This window comes from Leiobunum rupestre, chromosome 1 (genome assembly GCF_980474605.1).
Source record: "Leiobunum rupestre chromosome 1, qqLeiRupe1.1.hap1, whole genome shotgun sequence".
Lineage (NCBI taxonomy): Eukaryota > Metazoa > Arthropoda > Arachnida > Opiliones > Sclerosomatidae > Leiobunum > Leiobunum rupestre.
The window spans coordinates 39,686,579-39,704,122 of record NC_143384.1 but is presented as its reverse complement, the minus strand read 5'-3'; the positions used below and the strand labels follow the sequence as shown (position 1 = coordinate 39,704,122).

The following is a 17,544-nucleotide window of genomic DNA, read 5'->3' as shown; positions in this document are numbered from 1 at the left end:
TAACCAACAACAACGGCGTCATATTGTCAAAATTGAACATGAACGCTCCAGCTTCTCTACGAAACTACGTCGGAAATCGATTTCAGCGACGCCAAGTTTGTCCACATTGAACTAAAATTAATCGTGATTTTCCTATTCGAGTATTAACGCGTGCTTTTTAAAACCTGAAAAGAAGGTCTCCTTAGATTCCTGGTCCATGGTTACACAATTAAAACCATATTAGTTCCGCTGGCCGTGGTTCGATGTAACTTGGCTCTACATTGATACCCTAAACTACATTCTAGAAATTATATAAATCAAATTATTTTATGAAATCAATACATTTTTCTGCTCTTCATTCTTTTAAAATGTCCTAATATTTAATAATCAATTGTTATATACCAAATTTTTAATATTCAATAGATGGCGTATCGTACAGTCTTTACTCTCTCTGCTATAAATAACACAAATCATATTAGTTCTGTAAGTGGTCGTTAGATGGCGTGACGAGACAATGATATTTTACCGTCTATGTACTATTCCTATTACGCTTGTGGTCAATTGGTTGCTAGGCATTTATTCTGACATCTTCGTAAAAAAATCCTGATAGATTTTTTTTATTTTTTGCCACGCGTTTGTCGTAAGATTAAAAACACGTCGAAATAATTTGAAATGTTTAATATATATTTTCTTTCTCGACGCGGTATACATTTCCGGGATTGAATTTTTGTATTAAACTGGAATATTCGAGTCTTCTTCGAGCACCTCTTCGCATTCACCTTCTTGGCAAGTGTGCTACAAGCCCCCATCAATTAATTACTTTCGAAAACAAATGAAAATAAGATCAATTGAGTGAGACGTACATTGGGGCCGCAGAATTGTCCTTCGTTTCTTGGTGCCTTTATCTCACGTCGATTCCAGCCTCGACACGTCGTGGAACAGTCATCCTACATGCGAGAAAAGGGAAAAAAACAAGTTGGGAAAGCTAAACTATACTTTGAAATTAGTGATGGGCACGATCTGCTCGTTTTAGAGGGAACCGTTGCGTTTGGATTCAGAATAAGTGCTAAATTTCGAGCAATGGAGATAATCTAAATTTTAGTTCAGTTAAAGATGACGGCTTCAGGGCTTGTTCACAAATTAAGTGATATTCCATAAAAACTTGTCATAGTATGTACGGAGTGGCCGATTGCGGGTCCGGTCCCCTGAAAAACCTTAATTTGGGGTTACATGAGAGCCGTTATCACTGTAGGCAACCATATGATTTCGAGGCGAAACTGTTCAGAAGGGCACCTTATTTGTTGCAACCTGGGGCCCCAGCTAGGATGCACGGGCCCCCGTTATTTGTTACGGCTTCTCAACTCGACCCTGCGTAAGTTGAAAGGTGCGAAACCACTGAAGAGTAGACGGAATCAACGTTAAATTTTTCCGAGTTCCGTTACCAAACTGGACGATGTAAAAATTATATTGATTAATCCACCATTTAACCCGCATAAAAGTCGGGGAAAGTCAGAGTTTTCTATTGAAGAGGGAGTGAGAAAAGCATACTTTCAAAAAGAATCGGAAACTTAAAGGGGAACGGTCAAGCTTTAACCAGTTAGTTGGCCCATAGCCCATTAAAAACTAAAATTTATGGCGAAAACCGCATCCAAAAATATTGAGTGGTTAATTTTTAATAAAATAAAGATATTTCGGGAAAACGAAAAGCGCGCGTCCGCCGCGACACCTGGTGAGAAGTCGGTGAGACACAAAAACAACGTAAAAGCGCGCGCTGCTGAAGACGCAAAAAATTTGTTTTGCACGCGCGGCGCGTTCCATTTATAAGAGACCTAAGCCTAAATTGCGCGATTTTAAAAGTTAGGATAGTTCGCAAATCGCTCATACGGGGTTAGGGGCGCTGGCGGCAGCCCCTAAGATGGCGGCGAAAATTAAAACCCAAACACCTGTCGTTATTTTTCGTTTCAACTTTTTGGGGCAAAAGCTATTTTTTCAAGACAAAGAAAGGTACGTGTTAGTATATTGAACGTCTTGTTAATCTTTTGATACGGAAATAAGGCCATATTTGGAAAAACTTGGCCGTTCCCCTTTAAAGGGCCACACCGGCGTTTGAAAAATCTGTCTAAAAAACGAATAGCTCCTCCTCATCCGTACTTCGTAAATCTGGTTAATCATATTCTCGCATCTTTCCAAGTCTGATTTCCCTGTCTAGAGTGGGTAAATTCGTAAACTTCAAGCACAGCTAAAGCCATAATTTAAAAGGCGGAGATTCCAAATTGAAAAATCGCGTGCTATCCAGCGCTACGATCAGTTGTACTTGACGTAACTAGTGCCAGTTACAGGAAGCTTATCTTAAAAATGGTGGCAGAAATGTTTAAATTGGGTAATCCATAAAAAATATGAAACTTAGTACTCAATTTAAGTACATTCATTTTTCAAAATAACATTAAAGCGATAAATTTAATGGAAGATGAATACTTAAAAAGATATATTACAAAGATTAAACCTCTCTAGAAAACTACATTTAGTGCCACGTGCTACCCCTACACGTTATCTCTATGTGCTTATCCTCTCAAATACGCGCATCTTTGGTGTTTATCTACAGGGTGTTTCAAATGTTTATGCAAAAGGTTTAAGGAGTTGTAAGGGGTGAGTTGAGAAGTATGCCTGTTTTTCCCCCATTTTCTTACGATGAGTGAAAAGAGCGCCAGAGAGCTTCAAAGTGTGGCCTACTAGCCCCTGGAAGTAGGCTGCAATTAGCGCAAAACCAAGCAGCAGGGACTTTAAATACTGTATAAGTTTATTTTTTTGCGCTGGCTACCTCGATTTGTTTTACCTATCACACGAACCCAAACCAAGAATGCCTTTACGTAAGCAGATAATATCTGGGTAGCAACATCAGTAGCGGCGCTAAGGTTTTTTCACAGGTGGGCTAATTATTTTGTGGCCCCTAAGAATGTTGTGGCCCTTAGCGGGAACCTTGGATGGACCATATTTCGCAAAAGTGGTGAAATCGAATAAACCCAAAATTTTCCAGGAAGCGAGAAGAGCAAGGTCGTTTTATTGTTGCGGCTCTCGTCGCGTTTTCTGGACACCCTACTGACCTTGTATCTGACCTGGGGGGGACACGTGCATGCCTGGGATATTTCCCTAAATTCCCATAAGCCCCTTTCTTTTCAACTTTTTCTCAATTTCCGCTACCTTCCTCCAGAATCTATATGTTTATGGTCTACTACCTTTTTGAGTAAACAAATTGATTTTGAAAGATTTTTTTCCAGAAAAACGTTTCTTCGTAATAAAACAAATTTCTAGAGATAATGAAAATTCATAAATTAAAATATGTGGCCTCTGAATTATGAATATGTGGCCCTTTTAATATAAATATGTGGCCCCTCTCAGAAATGCAGGGGGGCTAAAGCCCACTTCAGCCCACCCTTAGCGCCGCTACTGAGCACCATTAACCTTTCATCGCGCAATCTTTTTCCCTTTGTGGCGGTAAGTGAATAACCACTCTGGGATGATGGTTGGCTTTCTCTCAGTATGGGCTGACAATATCTTCCGGAAATCATTAAAAAGGAGGTGACAGTGGAGGACAAAATTATCTTTTCACCTGAATACATACTTGATTAATTCCTCACTAACGACGCCAAATGTAGAAATTAAATTGCGGGTGGATATTAACTTAATTAAACCGTATTTTATCGATATAGTAAATTCAAGGTTGAAGTCACCATGTTGAAATCAGAGATGGGCAGCTCTCGTGAGCGGCTTAGTTATTTTGAGCGTAGATGAGCGATTAAATGTCTTTTTACATTAGCGCTCAAATACCGCTCAAAAATGCCCATGTATGGTTGAAATCACCGTTTACTAAAGACACGGCCAACTTTGATCTATCGCGCTCTCTCGCACTACAGCGGCCATCTCATTCGTTGACGTTTCTGTGTTAACCTATGGGCAAAAGATGTGTATGATTTGAGCGCCCCTTGCGGATTATTTTTTTTAAATAGTTTTTACATTGAAGCCAATATAAAAACCGAGCGTGGTGCTGACCTCCTACACACTATAGCACAGTTTATAGGGGGAAAATCCTTGCTCGCAGAATTTCGACGAATGTGTTGGCCGCTGAAGCGTGAACAGCGCGTGATCAAAGTTGCTAAAGATCACCCATTTGTGCAACCCTGTAGTATTTTTAGAAACCTCTATATGACGTATTTCAGTCCGTCGAAAAGTCTTTTGAAAAATCCAGAACCTTTATAATAATATTAGCAGATATGGAGATGAATACTTAATATTGTAAGAGTTATAATTAACTTCTAATGACATGAATTATCTTACCTGATCCACTTGCCACAAGGGGGAGTCGGTGAGTTTGCCACGGCACTCTTCCACCCACAAAGAGGAGACACATTTCCCAGACAAGCACTCCTGTCCCGTTAATAATGGACCATTAAAACCGGGGTTATTAAATAGCAAGTGGCGGCTCTATCATTGCCACCTGTATTATGAAAAGGCCCCTTTTATTAGAGATGGCCATGAATCTATCTGATTCTTCAAAAAAATGCGACTTTACCGGCGTGCGTGCTGCCATCTATTAATGGCCAAGGAAGCTAAACTTCCAAATAGCCATATGATAACGTCGTCAGAGAGATATTGTAGAGTATTATAATTAGACAACTTATACTCTATTTAGTGGACTTTAACCTAAATTATATATCCCGTGTTAAAATATTGTTTATAATTGCTATAATCTTTGTTATTGAGCAATTTACAAACGATCCAATGAGCGCGAGGGGTCCCTATAAGTACCACCTTTTTGATTTCGACGCTAGCGACATCTATTTTGAAAAAATGGCTACTTCACGTCGAGCCGCCACTTGCTTTAAGACGCAAGGGCCAATGTCACCTTTCCGAAGCCTTTTCCGCATTTCAGACCATTGGGCATTCGGTGCGGCGGGTCGATCATGCGAATGTCTTCCACTTCCGTCACGGCCTCCGTATCGGGATTGTACTCCCATCGTTGCACTATTTGCACGCAGGCTGACTGGCAACCGTGCTCCGATAACTGAAAAGGACCATCAATATACAGGGTGTCCACTAAAAAACGATCCAGGGCGAATATCTCAGAAACCATTTTCTCTATTGCGGATTGCCATCGATACAACTTTCCAATCAAATTGAATTGCCGCAATTTGATAATATCTCCAATCATTATACTAACATGGAGACTACCAGTGGCGTAGCCAGGGGACACAGGGGGCACATACCCTCCCCCCGAAACGTATGGTTGTATGTATAATTTTTTTATTTTTTGTTTTACTTTTTTTCATTGTGTGCCCTCCCCGAAACCAAATCCTGGCTACGCTACTAGAGACTACCCAAATTTTAACTCGAGGGGTAAGACAGTTTCAGATAATATGTACACCGAGTTCGTGCATTTAGCACGGTTAAAGGTACATATTTTCAAGAGTTCGCGAGTTCCATTTAGCACTGTTAAAGGTACGGCAGTGAACAACGAGTTCGCAGAGTGTCTTACCCCTCGTTTTAACTCACCAATTTTGTTTGATCTCGGGTGTTAAATTGACCTTCGTGTAGCTTAAAACAAGTTGGCAAGCCAAAATATACCTCTCCTCGGAAGAATTGTCCCTAGTAGTATTAATCTCTCGAGATGACCCTTAAAGATATATCCGCAATTCAAGAGTTATTTACTAAAAACGTAATCCCGGTTCAATCCCGCCCGGTATAAAATTTTAATTTTAATTTAAATAATTGAGACCAAACAACCGAGTTTAATTTATTCAGAATAATATAAATTAAGTAGTTACAACAGCGAGTTAGACGTACTAAAACAATTCACAATTGAATTTAACCCTATTTACAGAACAAGTTTATCAGTTAAATATAATACGAAGCAAATTTTAATGAAAGAAATATCTACAGAGGGTATTTGTAATTTTCTCACCCAGGAAATCAACGACAGCATTAGGAATCGTAGATATCCAAATTTCCACACCAAATGTATTAACAAGAAGCAAAAACCTTACCATCAACAATGCACAGAGAGCCACTTGACGAAACGACCGCTCTTACATAAATACACGTTAAATAAACGCTTTTGCATTATTACAACTTTTTTAAAGACGATAAGAAAACTCGTAAATAAATAACAAAAAACCCACAGGTTCTACCCTTTAACCCTCTTATCTCTGCTGACTGCGCTAAAACCAGATTTGATTTTTAAAATTTCATACGTAAAAAATGTAGACTTTAAAAACCATTAGTATACTCTGCCGCTAAGCTGAGTTTATAATTTTCAAATAACTGTTACATGTATCGGTGGTTCTGTGGTAGAACATTCGCCAGCCATGTAGAAGGGTTCGGGTTCAAAACCTGGGCGGCGCATTTTTTTAATCAACAGAGAAGACGCTACATTATAATATCTTCGATGCAATAATTTAAATGGAACACGAAATTTCGTTCTATTTTAATAAAAACCGAAATTTATTACTCTGTTAATTTGTAATAAACGCTTCCGCTTATAATTTTCTGTGAAGTGTAACATGTATCGGTGGTTCTGTGGTAGAGCACTCGCCTGCCATGCAGGAAGGCTCGGGTTCGAATCCCGCTCGATGCTACCGCAAATTGAAACTAAGTTGGTTACCGTAAACAATTGGTGGAAACCCTGCCATTGGAAGTTGAGAGGTTGCCATAACACTCAGTCAATAAGAAGGAGGTGGAGAATACGCACTTATAACAAACGTTAACGAAAAAAAATCAATGCAATCCGTTAACGCTTACCGTCACTCTGTGGTTTTGCCAACCTTTAAACTGCTGAAACGGTTGTTCGACTGCGTACGCAGTGATTACCCTTTGCCCCGAAAATGCGAACGCGTTCGCAGGCCACACACCCACAGACTCAACATGCACATCCATCAGAACACAAACACAACAAATTCAACACTCACAACCTACGCACAAACATTACAAAAACGTAATACACCAAACCGTCACGACGGTGAGCGAAAAAACACCATCCAAACCAAACCGCAAATGCATCCGTTAACGCTCACCGTCGCACGGTGGTTTTGCCAACCCTTTGAGAAACTGCGTACGCAGTGATTACACTTTGCACCGAAAATGCGAACGCGTTCGCAGTCCTGACAGACAGACCCACCCACAGACCCACCCACAGACCCACCCACAGACAGACACGGTCGTTGTATAACCCCTCCTAGGGGACTTTGTCCCCTCGGAGAGGTAAAAACCCTAAAGGGAAAAGCTGCTACGGGCTTGAGTTTTTTCCATGGCAACCAAAAAGGTTTTTGACAACTAAAATATAACATTTTTCTTTCAATAAATCATCCCCCAAGGAAATCGCCAAGAAGTAATATTTCCAAGAGCCAGGACCTACAAGTCACTGTTTATATAGTGCTTGTTAAAATAATGAAACTTTTTCACCTTTACGGCAGCCACAAACGTTATCTTTTAACCAGGTAGCTTTTTTGACTTAATTATTAAGGCTTGGCAAAAACACGACGTTTGGTTTACAGGTGAAAAGTTTTCATTATTTCCCCAAACACTTTATAAACAATACCTTTTGGGTCCTGGCTCTCAGAAATATTACTTCTTGGCGATTTCCTTGGAGGATGATTTATTTAAGCGCCTATTAACATGAGATTCTAAGGGTCCCCCTATGAAATATTAAAAAATGTCGAAGATTTTTTTTTATAAAAAAACAAAAGGTGTTTAAATTGGGGTATGTATAATTTATTTGACCCGTATCAACTGATCTGGCAAAATCTGAGCGCAAATGCGGATAATCTGATATCAGATATCGCAACTGTTAACAGAGAATCGAATGGAAACCCAATAAATGACCAGCTGAAAAGTTGACCATAGTAAGAAGAGTTAATTCAAACTACCGATGGTCTGGAATGGAAAGAATTCATAGTAAGAAGAGACGTACTTGGACAGTGACGTTTGCCATGTTCCGGTGCGCCACTTTGCATTCTCGTTTGCGTTGCTCCTTCGGCGAAATAGCGCGGCTCGTGGAGCTACCGGAGGAAGGTGTTGTGACAGTGGACCGTTGTGTCGATGTCCCTTGACCTGGAATTTGGAAATTGGCTATAGTTTCCCTACGCTATCAAAAGCTTCGGTTTTTAGAAGGCTATTGCAGCTCCACCACGTATTTCACTTTGGGAACCGCGATGGGCGTGCTCCTCTCATTTTTAGAGGTTTTGGTTAAATATATTTTTAAAATAGAACAAAATGGAAATGACAGGAGCGGAAATTTCCCTGCTCAATAATTAGAGAAAAGAGAGAAGTGGAAATTTCCCCACTGAAAAATGAGCGAAAAGAGAGAAGTGGAAATTTCCCCACTGAAAAATGAGCGAAAAGAGAGAAGTGGAAATTTCCCCACTGAAAAATGAGCGAAAAGAGAGAAGTGGAAATTTCCCCGCTGAAGGATGAACATAATGAGAGAAGTGGAAATTTCCCCGCTGAAAAATGAGCATAATGAGAGAAGTGGAAATTTCCCCGCTGAAAGATGAACATAATGAGAGAAGTGGAAATTTCCCCGCTGAAAAATGAGCATAATGAGAGAAGTGGAAATTTCCCCGCTGAAAGATGAACATAATGAGAGAAGTGGAAATTTCCCCGCTGAAAAATGAGCATAATGAGAGAAGTGGAAATTTCCCCGCTGAAAGATGAACATAATGAGAGAAGTGGAAATTTCCCCGCTGAAAAATGAGCATAATGAGAGAAGTGGAAATTTCCCCGCTGAAAATACGACGTGAAGTTGACGGCTAGAATGTGACGTAGAACACTTTTCTAATTGAAACTAACTTTGTATCTCTAATGGTTGTCGAGATAAATTTTAAATGACCTTGAAGACATGGTTCAAGGTCATGGAAATTTCCGTTGTCAAGTTACTCTCACAACGTTCTAAGTGTCCTGAAAGTTTGAAATTCCTACCTTAATATATTTAGAGTTATTGGTCTTGTATCGTTTTTAGTTTACATCCAGTTGGAATTTATTTTGCAATGTCTGTCTAAAGATGAAAATATTATTTTTCAGCATGGACCTTTAGAGCGTATTTCTTTATTTGAAACATAATTGAGGTGATATTTAACTTGTTATTATAGTATATAGTTTGTTTATTTATTATATTCTATGAAGATTTTCGGGGGACTGTATTATTTTGAATATTCTGTATTTTACCAATAGATGGCAGAAGAAGTCGCTTTTGTCTTTGAGTTGCTGGAAGGTGCTTTACTTAGAAGCCCATTCCGGAAACGCTTTCGCAGTTTTATAAAACTTTTCATTCGTTTTAAAACTAACTAACTTTAATTTGAAAAATAATACAACAATGTCACATTTCGAGCCTGCGGGGAAATACACCTATAACTATTAAAAGAGGGCGCTAAGTTACCTCGTTTTTGTTGACGTTTTAAATTGTTTCTTTTCTATTCTAAAAAAAAGAAGGTTTACTTAAGGTTGTGTCCGTAGAGCCATAATCTTCGTATTCTGAAGTTTGATTTTCTAGGTACCCTGTTGAAGTTTTAATCAATTTTAAAAAATAACCAATCTGACCATTTCAATTTTCCTTAAAGCAAGTGGCGGCTCTATCATTGCCACCCGTATTAGAGATGGCCATTAATCTATCCGATTCTTGGAAAAACACAACTTTACTGGAGAGCGTGGTGCCATCTATTTATATCAAAGGAATCTAAAATTTTAAATAGAGAAATGATAACGCCATTGTAAAGTATTATAGTTAGACAACTTATACTCTATTTAGTGGGCTTTAACATAAATTATATATCCTGTGTAAAATATTGTTTATAATTGCTGTAATTTATGTTATTGACCAATTTACAAACGATCCAATCAACGCAACGAAAGGGGTTTTTTTTAATTGGACGCTAGCGACATCTATTGAAATAGAGCTACTTGCGTCGAGCCGCCACTTGCTTTAATATTAAAACGGCCGGGAGTAGTGGCTCACTCCTGTAATCCCAGGCGTCCGGGAGGCAGAGTTTGTGGATGGCCGTGTGAGGACGACCACTAATCCCCCAATGGGTGGTTGTCATACTTCCGCCACGGGTGTCCCAACCCTATCCCCAAGTATCCCCCGATGGCGTGGCCGTAACACATATCTCGCACCTGATTAATCAAATAGACGAGCGGACTGTATTGTCCCACCCGTTACAATGGCTCATAACGAGTAAAAAAAAAAAATATTAAAACGTGCGAAAAAAACGTTTATAAAATTACAGCAAGCTTCCGCAAAGTGCTTATAGATGGCCATTCTAAGCGAAAAACGCTTCGTCTGCCATCTAATGGTGGCAATACGTTCTAAAATGCAGAATATCCAAATAACAAAAGCTCCCGATAATATGCTATATAAAGGCCACATAATCACGTGTTCTGAGATGCGGAAAGGTCTGAATCATGTGACGGAAGTCAGGAGCTACCCGAAATTCGGGCCGAATTTTTCCAACCATTCTGTGAACCGTTAAAGAACCTAAGCATTTAGTTCTACTTGGGTACAATGGCTATGTTGAGACAATTTTTAGCGTTGCTCCTTCCCCATAAACCAACTCAAATCAGCCCGGTATGTCATTGGCTGCCTAAGACTGACGTCTTGCGACGCGATTGAAGCACATCCTAGTGATTGTTTTCCTTCACCCTTCTCATGCTGGAGGAAAATTCTAGAACCTCAACACAGAGTCATTCTGCCTAACGTATAAATAAATCCATTCTTAGCTACACTGAAAATTTAAATAGAGCCTATCCTTCATTATGTTTTCTATATTAAAATGTTATTATTATTAGTATAATGATAAGTGGATAATAAACATAAGTATTGCACAGAACAAATTCGGTTAATGATAGTCTGTCGTAGAGTGATTGCGAAATAGGAAGGTTTCGAACAGGGAACTCGTCCCTTCCTACTCTTGATTAAGTTTTTCACCTTGAAGGCCTATCGGCCGAAGTACCGCATATTTTTCCCCAATTAAGCTTAGTTTTCTCCCCCACTTCTGGGTCTCTTTACTTGTTCGCGTTATGACTCCTTCCTACTCTTTCCGTTGACAAAATACTTATTTAGTTTGATGGCGAGAAATACGAGCGTACACGCGTTTAGGTTTTAAATTCGAAGAAACTAACTTCTGAAATGTTTATAATAGTTATTTTTATGTTCAGATCAATGATTCATCATTATTTTCTAAAAGTAAGCGTTATTTACACTTTTGAAAGCATTTTCAATAGGCCTTGGCTGGTCCGTCGAAAAGGCTGCCGGCCAGGACCGTCGCCGATTTCCGGGCATCCTCCAAATACTAGGAGCAGTTCGCGAAAAGTTGTCAGTCCGTCGGTAATAAATGGTTTACGTTTTCATAGGCGAAACAGACTATCATTAAAAAAAATTGCATTGGGTGAATAGGAAGTGGCATACTAATGATTGTTATCCACTTATGATATAATTTATGTTAAGGCGTCATTTACCAAGCACCAATCAGTACCCAATTTTAGTAGACCTTGTAGCTTTTGGCGACGTCTATCCAAAGTTATTACAGCGCCTTAAATTTGACACACACTTCCTTCAACGTTTTCCGGAAATAGGGTTTTTAAATAGTAGTTTGAAGCTAAACAACGTAAACAATTGGACAAAATTTTAATTTCAAAATATATTTTTTTGTCTTTTCTATCTTGTCTAATATCAAGAATGTATTTATTTATATTTAGGAAGAATGATTATGTTGCGACAATCGCCGGGCACGTTAAACGTAAATTTTAAGCAGCCAATGAAATACCGGGACTATTCGTTTTATTTTAAGCGGAGGAGCGTACTGGGGGGACCAACGGGTGGATTGAGAGAAGGGCTAAAAACCGTCTCGACATAGATATTCTCCCTAGGTATAAATAAATTCATTCTTTCTAATATATTTAAGGATGATATGCGTAATAATCGAGGTGTTTATCAAACTTAAAACTCAATAGCTTTCTACAATAACATTTGAAGTGGAAAATTATTGCCATATTTCGCCTCTTTGATTTCTTAGCAGTCAAAAGTCAATTCGAACTGTATCTAATAAGCCATGGTCAATTGATCATACCACACCTTAAAACCCAGTTTAAGGTAGCTTTAATACCAGTTTTAACCGATAAAATTCAGAGAAAATCGCACTGACAACTTGTTTTCAAGCTATAGTTGCTATAGAAAGATTAGCTGCTAGTAAAGTGCCACAATGGATGAGCTGAAACTTAGTTAAATTGCCTCCGAATTTGTTCAACTAAATGGCATTAAATTAAAGCAAGTGGCGGCTCTATCATTGCCACCTGTAAAATGAAAAGACCCCTGTTATTAGAGATGATAAACTATATTTTCCTGATGAATTAGTATTAATAAATTAATATATGACGGTCTCCGCTTAGCACTATTTTTTTCTTCCCGAACGTGTTTTGAAAAATAAAGCTGAGCCTCTGAAGGATTAAAATTTTTATACAGGGTCTTTTTTTTTGCTCGGAAAAGTGTTTTTTTTCAAAAACTATTTATAGTACCGATTTCAAATTTGGAAGGTCAATTCTCTATACCGGGGGACATCAGTTTGAGAAATTTGAGCGTTTTCGGTAATGTTTTTCACCAATTTTGAAAAATTATTTTTCGACCACTAGGTGCGAGATAAAAAATTTCTATTATAAAGTTGTAGGCCGTCATCGAAAACCCTTAAAAATTGTTCACTCGACGAAAAACAATTGATTTATCAGTGAAAATTCGAGCTTGAAAAATTTACAAGTTGGTGAAGCCAAATTACGATTGTTTGAAACGATAATTGAAACCGAATTACCTAATCCAGTTGAAACTTTGGTTAAAAAAACGACCGGATTTAAAAAACACGAGGCTATAGGTCAATCCTAAACATGCATTGGGTATTTAAAGGAAAACTTTGGGAGATTATTATTAGTGTTTGATAATATTTCGAACAATGCCTCGTTATTCAGTAGCTGAGCGTACCGAGATAGTTGCCATTTACTATGGAGAAGCAGCGCAAAACCTTAGAAGAGTGACTGAAATCTTCGCAGAAAGACATCCAAATGGAGCACCATCTGTAAATACAGTAAGACGAGCAATTCACGATTTCAATCAATTTGGTAACTTGCAACCTAGGTTTCGCGGATTGGGTCAACCGGATTTAGACTTCGAGAACAATGTACTCGCGTACTTTGTGGCATATCCTCGTCACAGTTGCGCTAACGCCGCTGCTGATTTGGGTTGTTCTGCAAATCGTGTGTGGAAAATTCTTCGTAAGAATCGCTATCACCCATACAGAGCTACGCTCCACCAAGGACTAATTGACGGAGACCATCAAAGACGTTATGAATTTAGCAACTGGTTACTAAATGCTGTCCAAGAAGATAGACAATTTTTGCGCCATGTTTTGTTCTCCGACGAAGCGTCATTTTCTAGAGATGGGCCCTTTAATCATCAAAACAGCCATCTTTGGTCTGACATCAACCCACATTGGGGTTTTGAATATCATCACCAGGTTCAATTTGAACGGGTCAATGTTTGGGTTGGACTTGTTGGAAACCGTTTGATTGGTCCCTTTTTCCTGCCGACGAACCTCAACGGCCAAAGTTATTTACATTTTCTACAGAACGAACTGAGTGACGCAATCGACGACCTTCCATTGGCTGAAAGACGTCAGTTGTGGTTTCAGCAAGATGGCGCCCCTCCGCATTTTTCCCGGCAAGTAACTGAGCACCTCAACAACGAGTTTCCTGAAAGGTGGATAGGGAGAAATGGTCCAGTGCATTGGCCAGCAAGGTCACCTGACCTAACACCGCTGGATTATTTTCTCTGGGGATTCGTTAAAGCAAAGGTATACGCCACGCCCATTGAAACTAGGGAGGAACTCATTAGACGAATAATCAGTGCTTGCCGAGACGTCACACCAGAAATGTTAGAGAAAGCGTTTGAGAACTTAATTGTCCGCGCACAAACCTGTGTTGCAGCCAATGGTGATATTATTGAAAATGTTTTGTAAAAATTTATGTGAATAAAATATCTGCATTTAAAAACCAAACGTGTACATTTTTTCAAGTGTGAAAACTCTACTACGTTTGTATTAGACTTGTTCCCTTTTCAATTATCGTTTCAAACAATCGTAATTTGGCTTCACCAACTTGTAAATTTTTCAAGCTCGAATTTTCACTGATAAATAAGTTGTTTTTCGTCGAGTGAACAATTTTTAAGGGTTTTCGATGACGGCCTACAACTTTATAATAGAAATTTTTTATCTCGCACCTAGTGGTCGAAAAATAATTTTTCAAAATTGGTGAAAAACATTACCGAAAACGCTCAAATTTCTCAAACTGATGTCCCCCGGTATAGAGAATTGACCTTCCAAATTTGAAATCGGTACTATAAATAGTTTTTGAAAAAAAACACTTTTCCGAGCAAAAAAAAAGACCCTGTATACTTCTGCTTATACTAACAAGGAGACATCCCGAGGTGTTTCTCCCCGATTTTTTTCCAGTTCGGGGGTTAAGTAGATCTTCATGTATCTTGAAAGCTCCTAAAGGGAAAAGTTTCAATGGCAATTCGTTTTGCCATGGCAACCAAAAATGTTTTTCACAACTCAAATTTAATTAATTCAGTAAAATCGATAAAATTCAGTAAAATCGATAAAATTCAGTAAAAATCGATAAAATTGGATAAAATCGATAAAATTCAGTAAAATCGATAAAATTGGATAAAATCGATAAAATTCAGTAAAATCGATAAAATTGGATAAAATCGATAAAATTGGATAAAATCGATAAAATTCAGTAAAATCGATAAAATTCATTAATATCGATAAAATTGGATAAAATCGATAAAATTCAGTAAAATCGATAAAATTGGATAAAATCGATAAAATTCAGTAAAATCGATAAAATGGGATAAAATCGATAAAATTCAGTAAAATCAATAAAATTGAACAAAATCGATAAAATTGGATAAAATCGATAAAACGCAAGCCGTGATTTTTCCATGCTATTTTACGTAGATTAAGGTAATTAAATTTGAGTTGTGAAAGACATTTTTGGTTGCCATGGCAAAACGAATTGCCATTGAAACTTTTCCCTTTAGGAGCTTTCAACGTACATGAACGTCTACTCAACCCCCGAGTTTGAAAGAAATCGGGGAGAAACACCTCGGGATGTCTCCTTGTAAGTGCACCTTTAATACAGATGAAGCTTTGAGATAGTTAAATATAATTAAAATAAACGCAAACGCCAATCTCTTTTGGTAAAATAGGAAGTATAGTAAATTGTCTTACCATTGACAAATCCAATAACGACCAAAAAGTGAATGGCGAGCATCCTCATGACTTTAATTGCTAGTATTGTTAACGACAGGGGAATTCCAGGTACCGTCTTGACCAGCACACCTCTTATTTATGCAAATCTGTCGGCGCATAATTGTCTCTTTATCAAGATAGGAACGCGGAATACTTTATTAAATAAATTCAGATGTCAGTTAGATTTGCTATTTCCTACCGATAACAAAATCGATTGTTGTTATAGGACGATGTATAGGCCAAGTTGGGCAAAACTCGGAGTGAATTTTGGCGAGTGGTATCACCCCACACTTTTCTCACTCCACTCCCTATAGTGAGAGCGCATGGTGATAAATTGTTCGAAATTGGGATACAGCTCTGAAAATTAATATACACGTGCCTTGAACTATACTCTCGACTACCTAAATTTTATTTTTCAAAAAAACCGACTGGAAAAACTTTTATAAGCAAAAAATGCCCTTGTTTCCGAGGACGCACCACCCTCCTACGCATTGTAACCCGGCCACCTGAATTAATGGCTTCAAAAGTCGCTTGATGACTTAGGCCTAAGGTGGTGCCTTGGGTATTAGCCTAGCTGATTATTATTATTATTAATATCACTCTTTGGGGAAGAGTGCACTCGGCGAGTGACGAAAAGCGAGAGTGAGAAAGAGGGTACATTTTTAATTAGTTCCACTCGCACTCTTGAGTGAGAGTGAATATCACTATCGATTTTGCCCATGTCTGTGTATAGGCCACCAATACATCTTTATTTGAGAATATATTTCTGTCATTTTCAAAAATACTGACGTATTGTCAGTACAATGCTCGAAGAATATTATATAATTATATACACTATATTACGTGATTTATTAAAAATTGTGTTTAATACGAGATGCAAGTTTGAATCGTCATGATTTATAGAGTTTAAAGCAAGTGGCGGCTTTATCATTGCGACCTGTATTATGATAAGGTCCCTGTTATTAGAGAAGGCCATTCTTTGACTTTACTAGAGATAGTGGTGCCATCTATTTATGTCAAAGGAAGGTAAAATTCAAATTAGCCAAATGATAACGTCGTCAGAAATCCATTGTAGAGTATTATAATTAGACAACTTATATACTCTATTTAGTGGGCTTTAACCCAAATTATTTATGTAAAAATATTATTTATAATTGGCTGTAAATTATTTTATTGACCAATTTACAAACGATCCAATCAACGCGAGGGGTACCTATAAAAACCGCCTTTTATATTTCAACGATAGCGACATCTATTAAAAAAGAGCTAGTTCACGTCAAGCCGCCTTTACTTGCCGTGAGATGGCGCATTCTTCAAAAAGCCGCATCACATTACAGACAAAAAAAAATTACAATCCGCGATACAAGTCCCTCTTGGGGTACGTTGTCTGTTGAGCCACATACAAAATCCACAATCACTAAGAAATAATTAGATTATAAAAGCAAGGAGCAACAAACACAGCACCCCACACAAGGAGAACGCAACCCGTCAAAAGTCGTGCATTTTCTTGTGTACAGTTTTCATTGGTTAGACGCCATAGCGCCTGCTGCCGTCAGAAGGGAAAAATTTGGAAATTATATCCCCCCGTCCGTAAAACGTTCAGCGTAGTGGTTCGTCCAATGACATTTGTACACAACCCTGCGCTGGCGTGTTTATAGGCTAGCTGCGTTCTCCTTGTGTTTGTTGCTCCTAGGCGTAAGGAACTATTGAAACGTTTTAAAATTATTTGCCGCATTCTCAATTAGAATGAGCTAATGAAATGGTTACATTAAGTAAAGACACTCTGGCTACGTCACCGACTACTTCGTCTTAGGTTTAGCTTTAGTCGTAAAAGTATGACTCTCATCCGGAATCCATAAGCAATATAATTACTTCATAGAGGGGTTAAGCAGAGTGCTCTAGAAGTTCGAACGACAACGTTGAGAGTCACGTGATTATTCTCTACGGGTTTTTTTTCACGATTATACCAGAGATTCTGGCATATGAAACTTCTCCGAAAACACGACAAGAAAAATCCTAGCATCAGCGACGGCCTGCGGCCAGGAATAAGCGCGAATTCTGAACCAAAGATTTAGACGCAAAAAGTTTAAACGCATTTTAGACGCAAAAAGTTTAAACGCATTTTAGACGCAAAAAGTAAAGCTTGTTTTCCACTGGCGCGCGCACCGACGCGTTTCTCAGATTTGAAACGTTCAAACGTTTTTACGCGCGTAAAGAAAATAAC

General features: G+C 38.4%; 1 protein-coding gene across 2 annotated transcripts; it reads right to left on the bottom strand.

Moving 5' to 3' along the window:
• Positions 1 to 641: 641 nt before the first annotated feature.
• On the bottom strand, positions 642 to 15,426 carry LOC149962861 (uncharacterized). 2 transcript variants are annotated; one of them, XM_090170380.1, is made up of 7 exons: positions 15,300 to 15,426; positions 9,463 to 9,522; positions 7,940 to 8,079; positions 4,880 to 5,038; positions 4,312 to 4,401; positions 843 to 926; positions 642 to 774 (listed from the first exon to the last, which is right to left on the bottom strand). In XM_090170380.1, exons 1-7 carry the CDS (start codon positions 15,346 to 15,348, stop codon positions 712 to 714), a joined length of 645 nt encoding a protein of 214 aa, XP_090026506.1. In that variant the 5' UTR covers positions 15,349 to 15,426; the 3' UTR covers positions 642 to 711. The 2 variants fall into 2 exon arrangements, with proteins under 2 accessions (XP_090026506.1, XP_090026507.1); XM_090170381.1 differs by lacking the exon at positions 9,463 to 9,522 and having other exon boundaries at positions 15,300 to 15,424.
• Positions 15,427 to 17,544: the final 2,118 nt, after the last annotated feature.

Bases quoted from the DNA above. Each gene is read 5' to 3' on its own strand.
- LOC149962861 (XM_090170380.1), bottom strand. From the start codon at position 15,348: ATGAGGATGCTCGCCATTCACTTTTTGGTCGTTATTGGATTTGTCAAT. The intron at 9,523-15,299 runs GTAAGACAATTT...AAACTTCAACAG, and splicing joins CGTTATTGGATTTGTCAATG to GGTACCTAGAAAATCAAACT. The intron at 5,039-7,939 runs GTACGTCTCTTC...GGTCCTTTTCAG, and splicing joins TGGCAAACGTCACTGTCCAA to TTATCGGAGCACGGTTGCCA.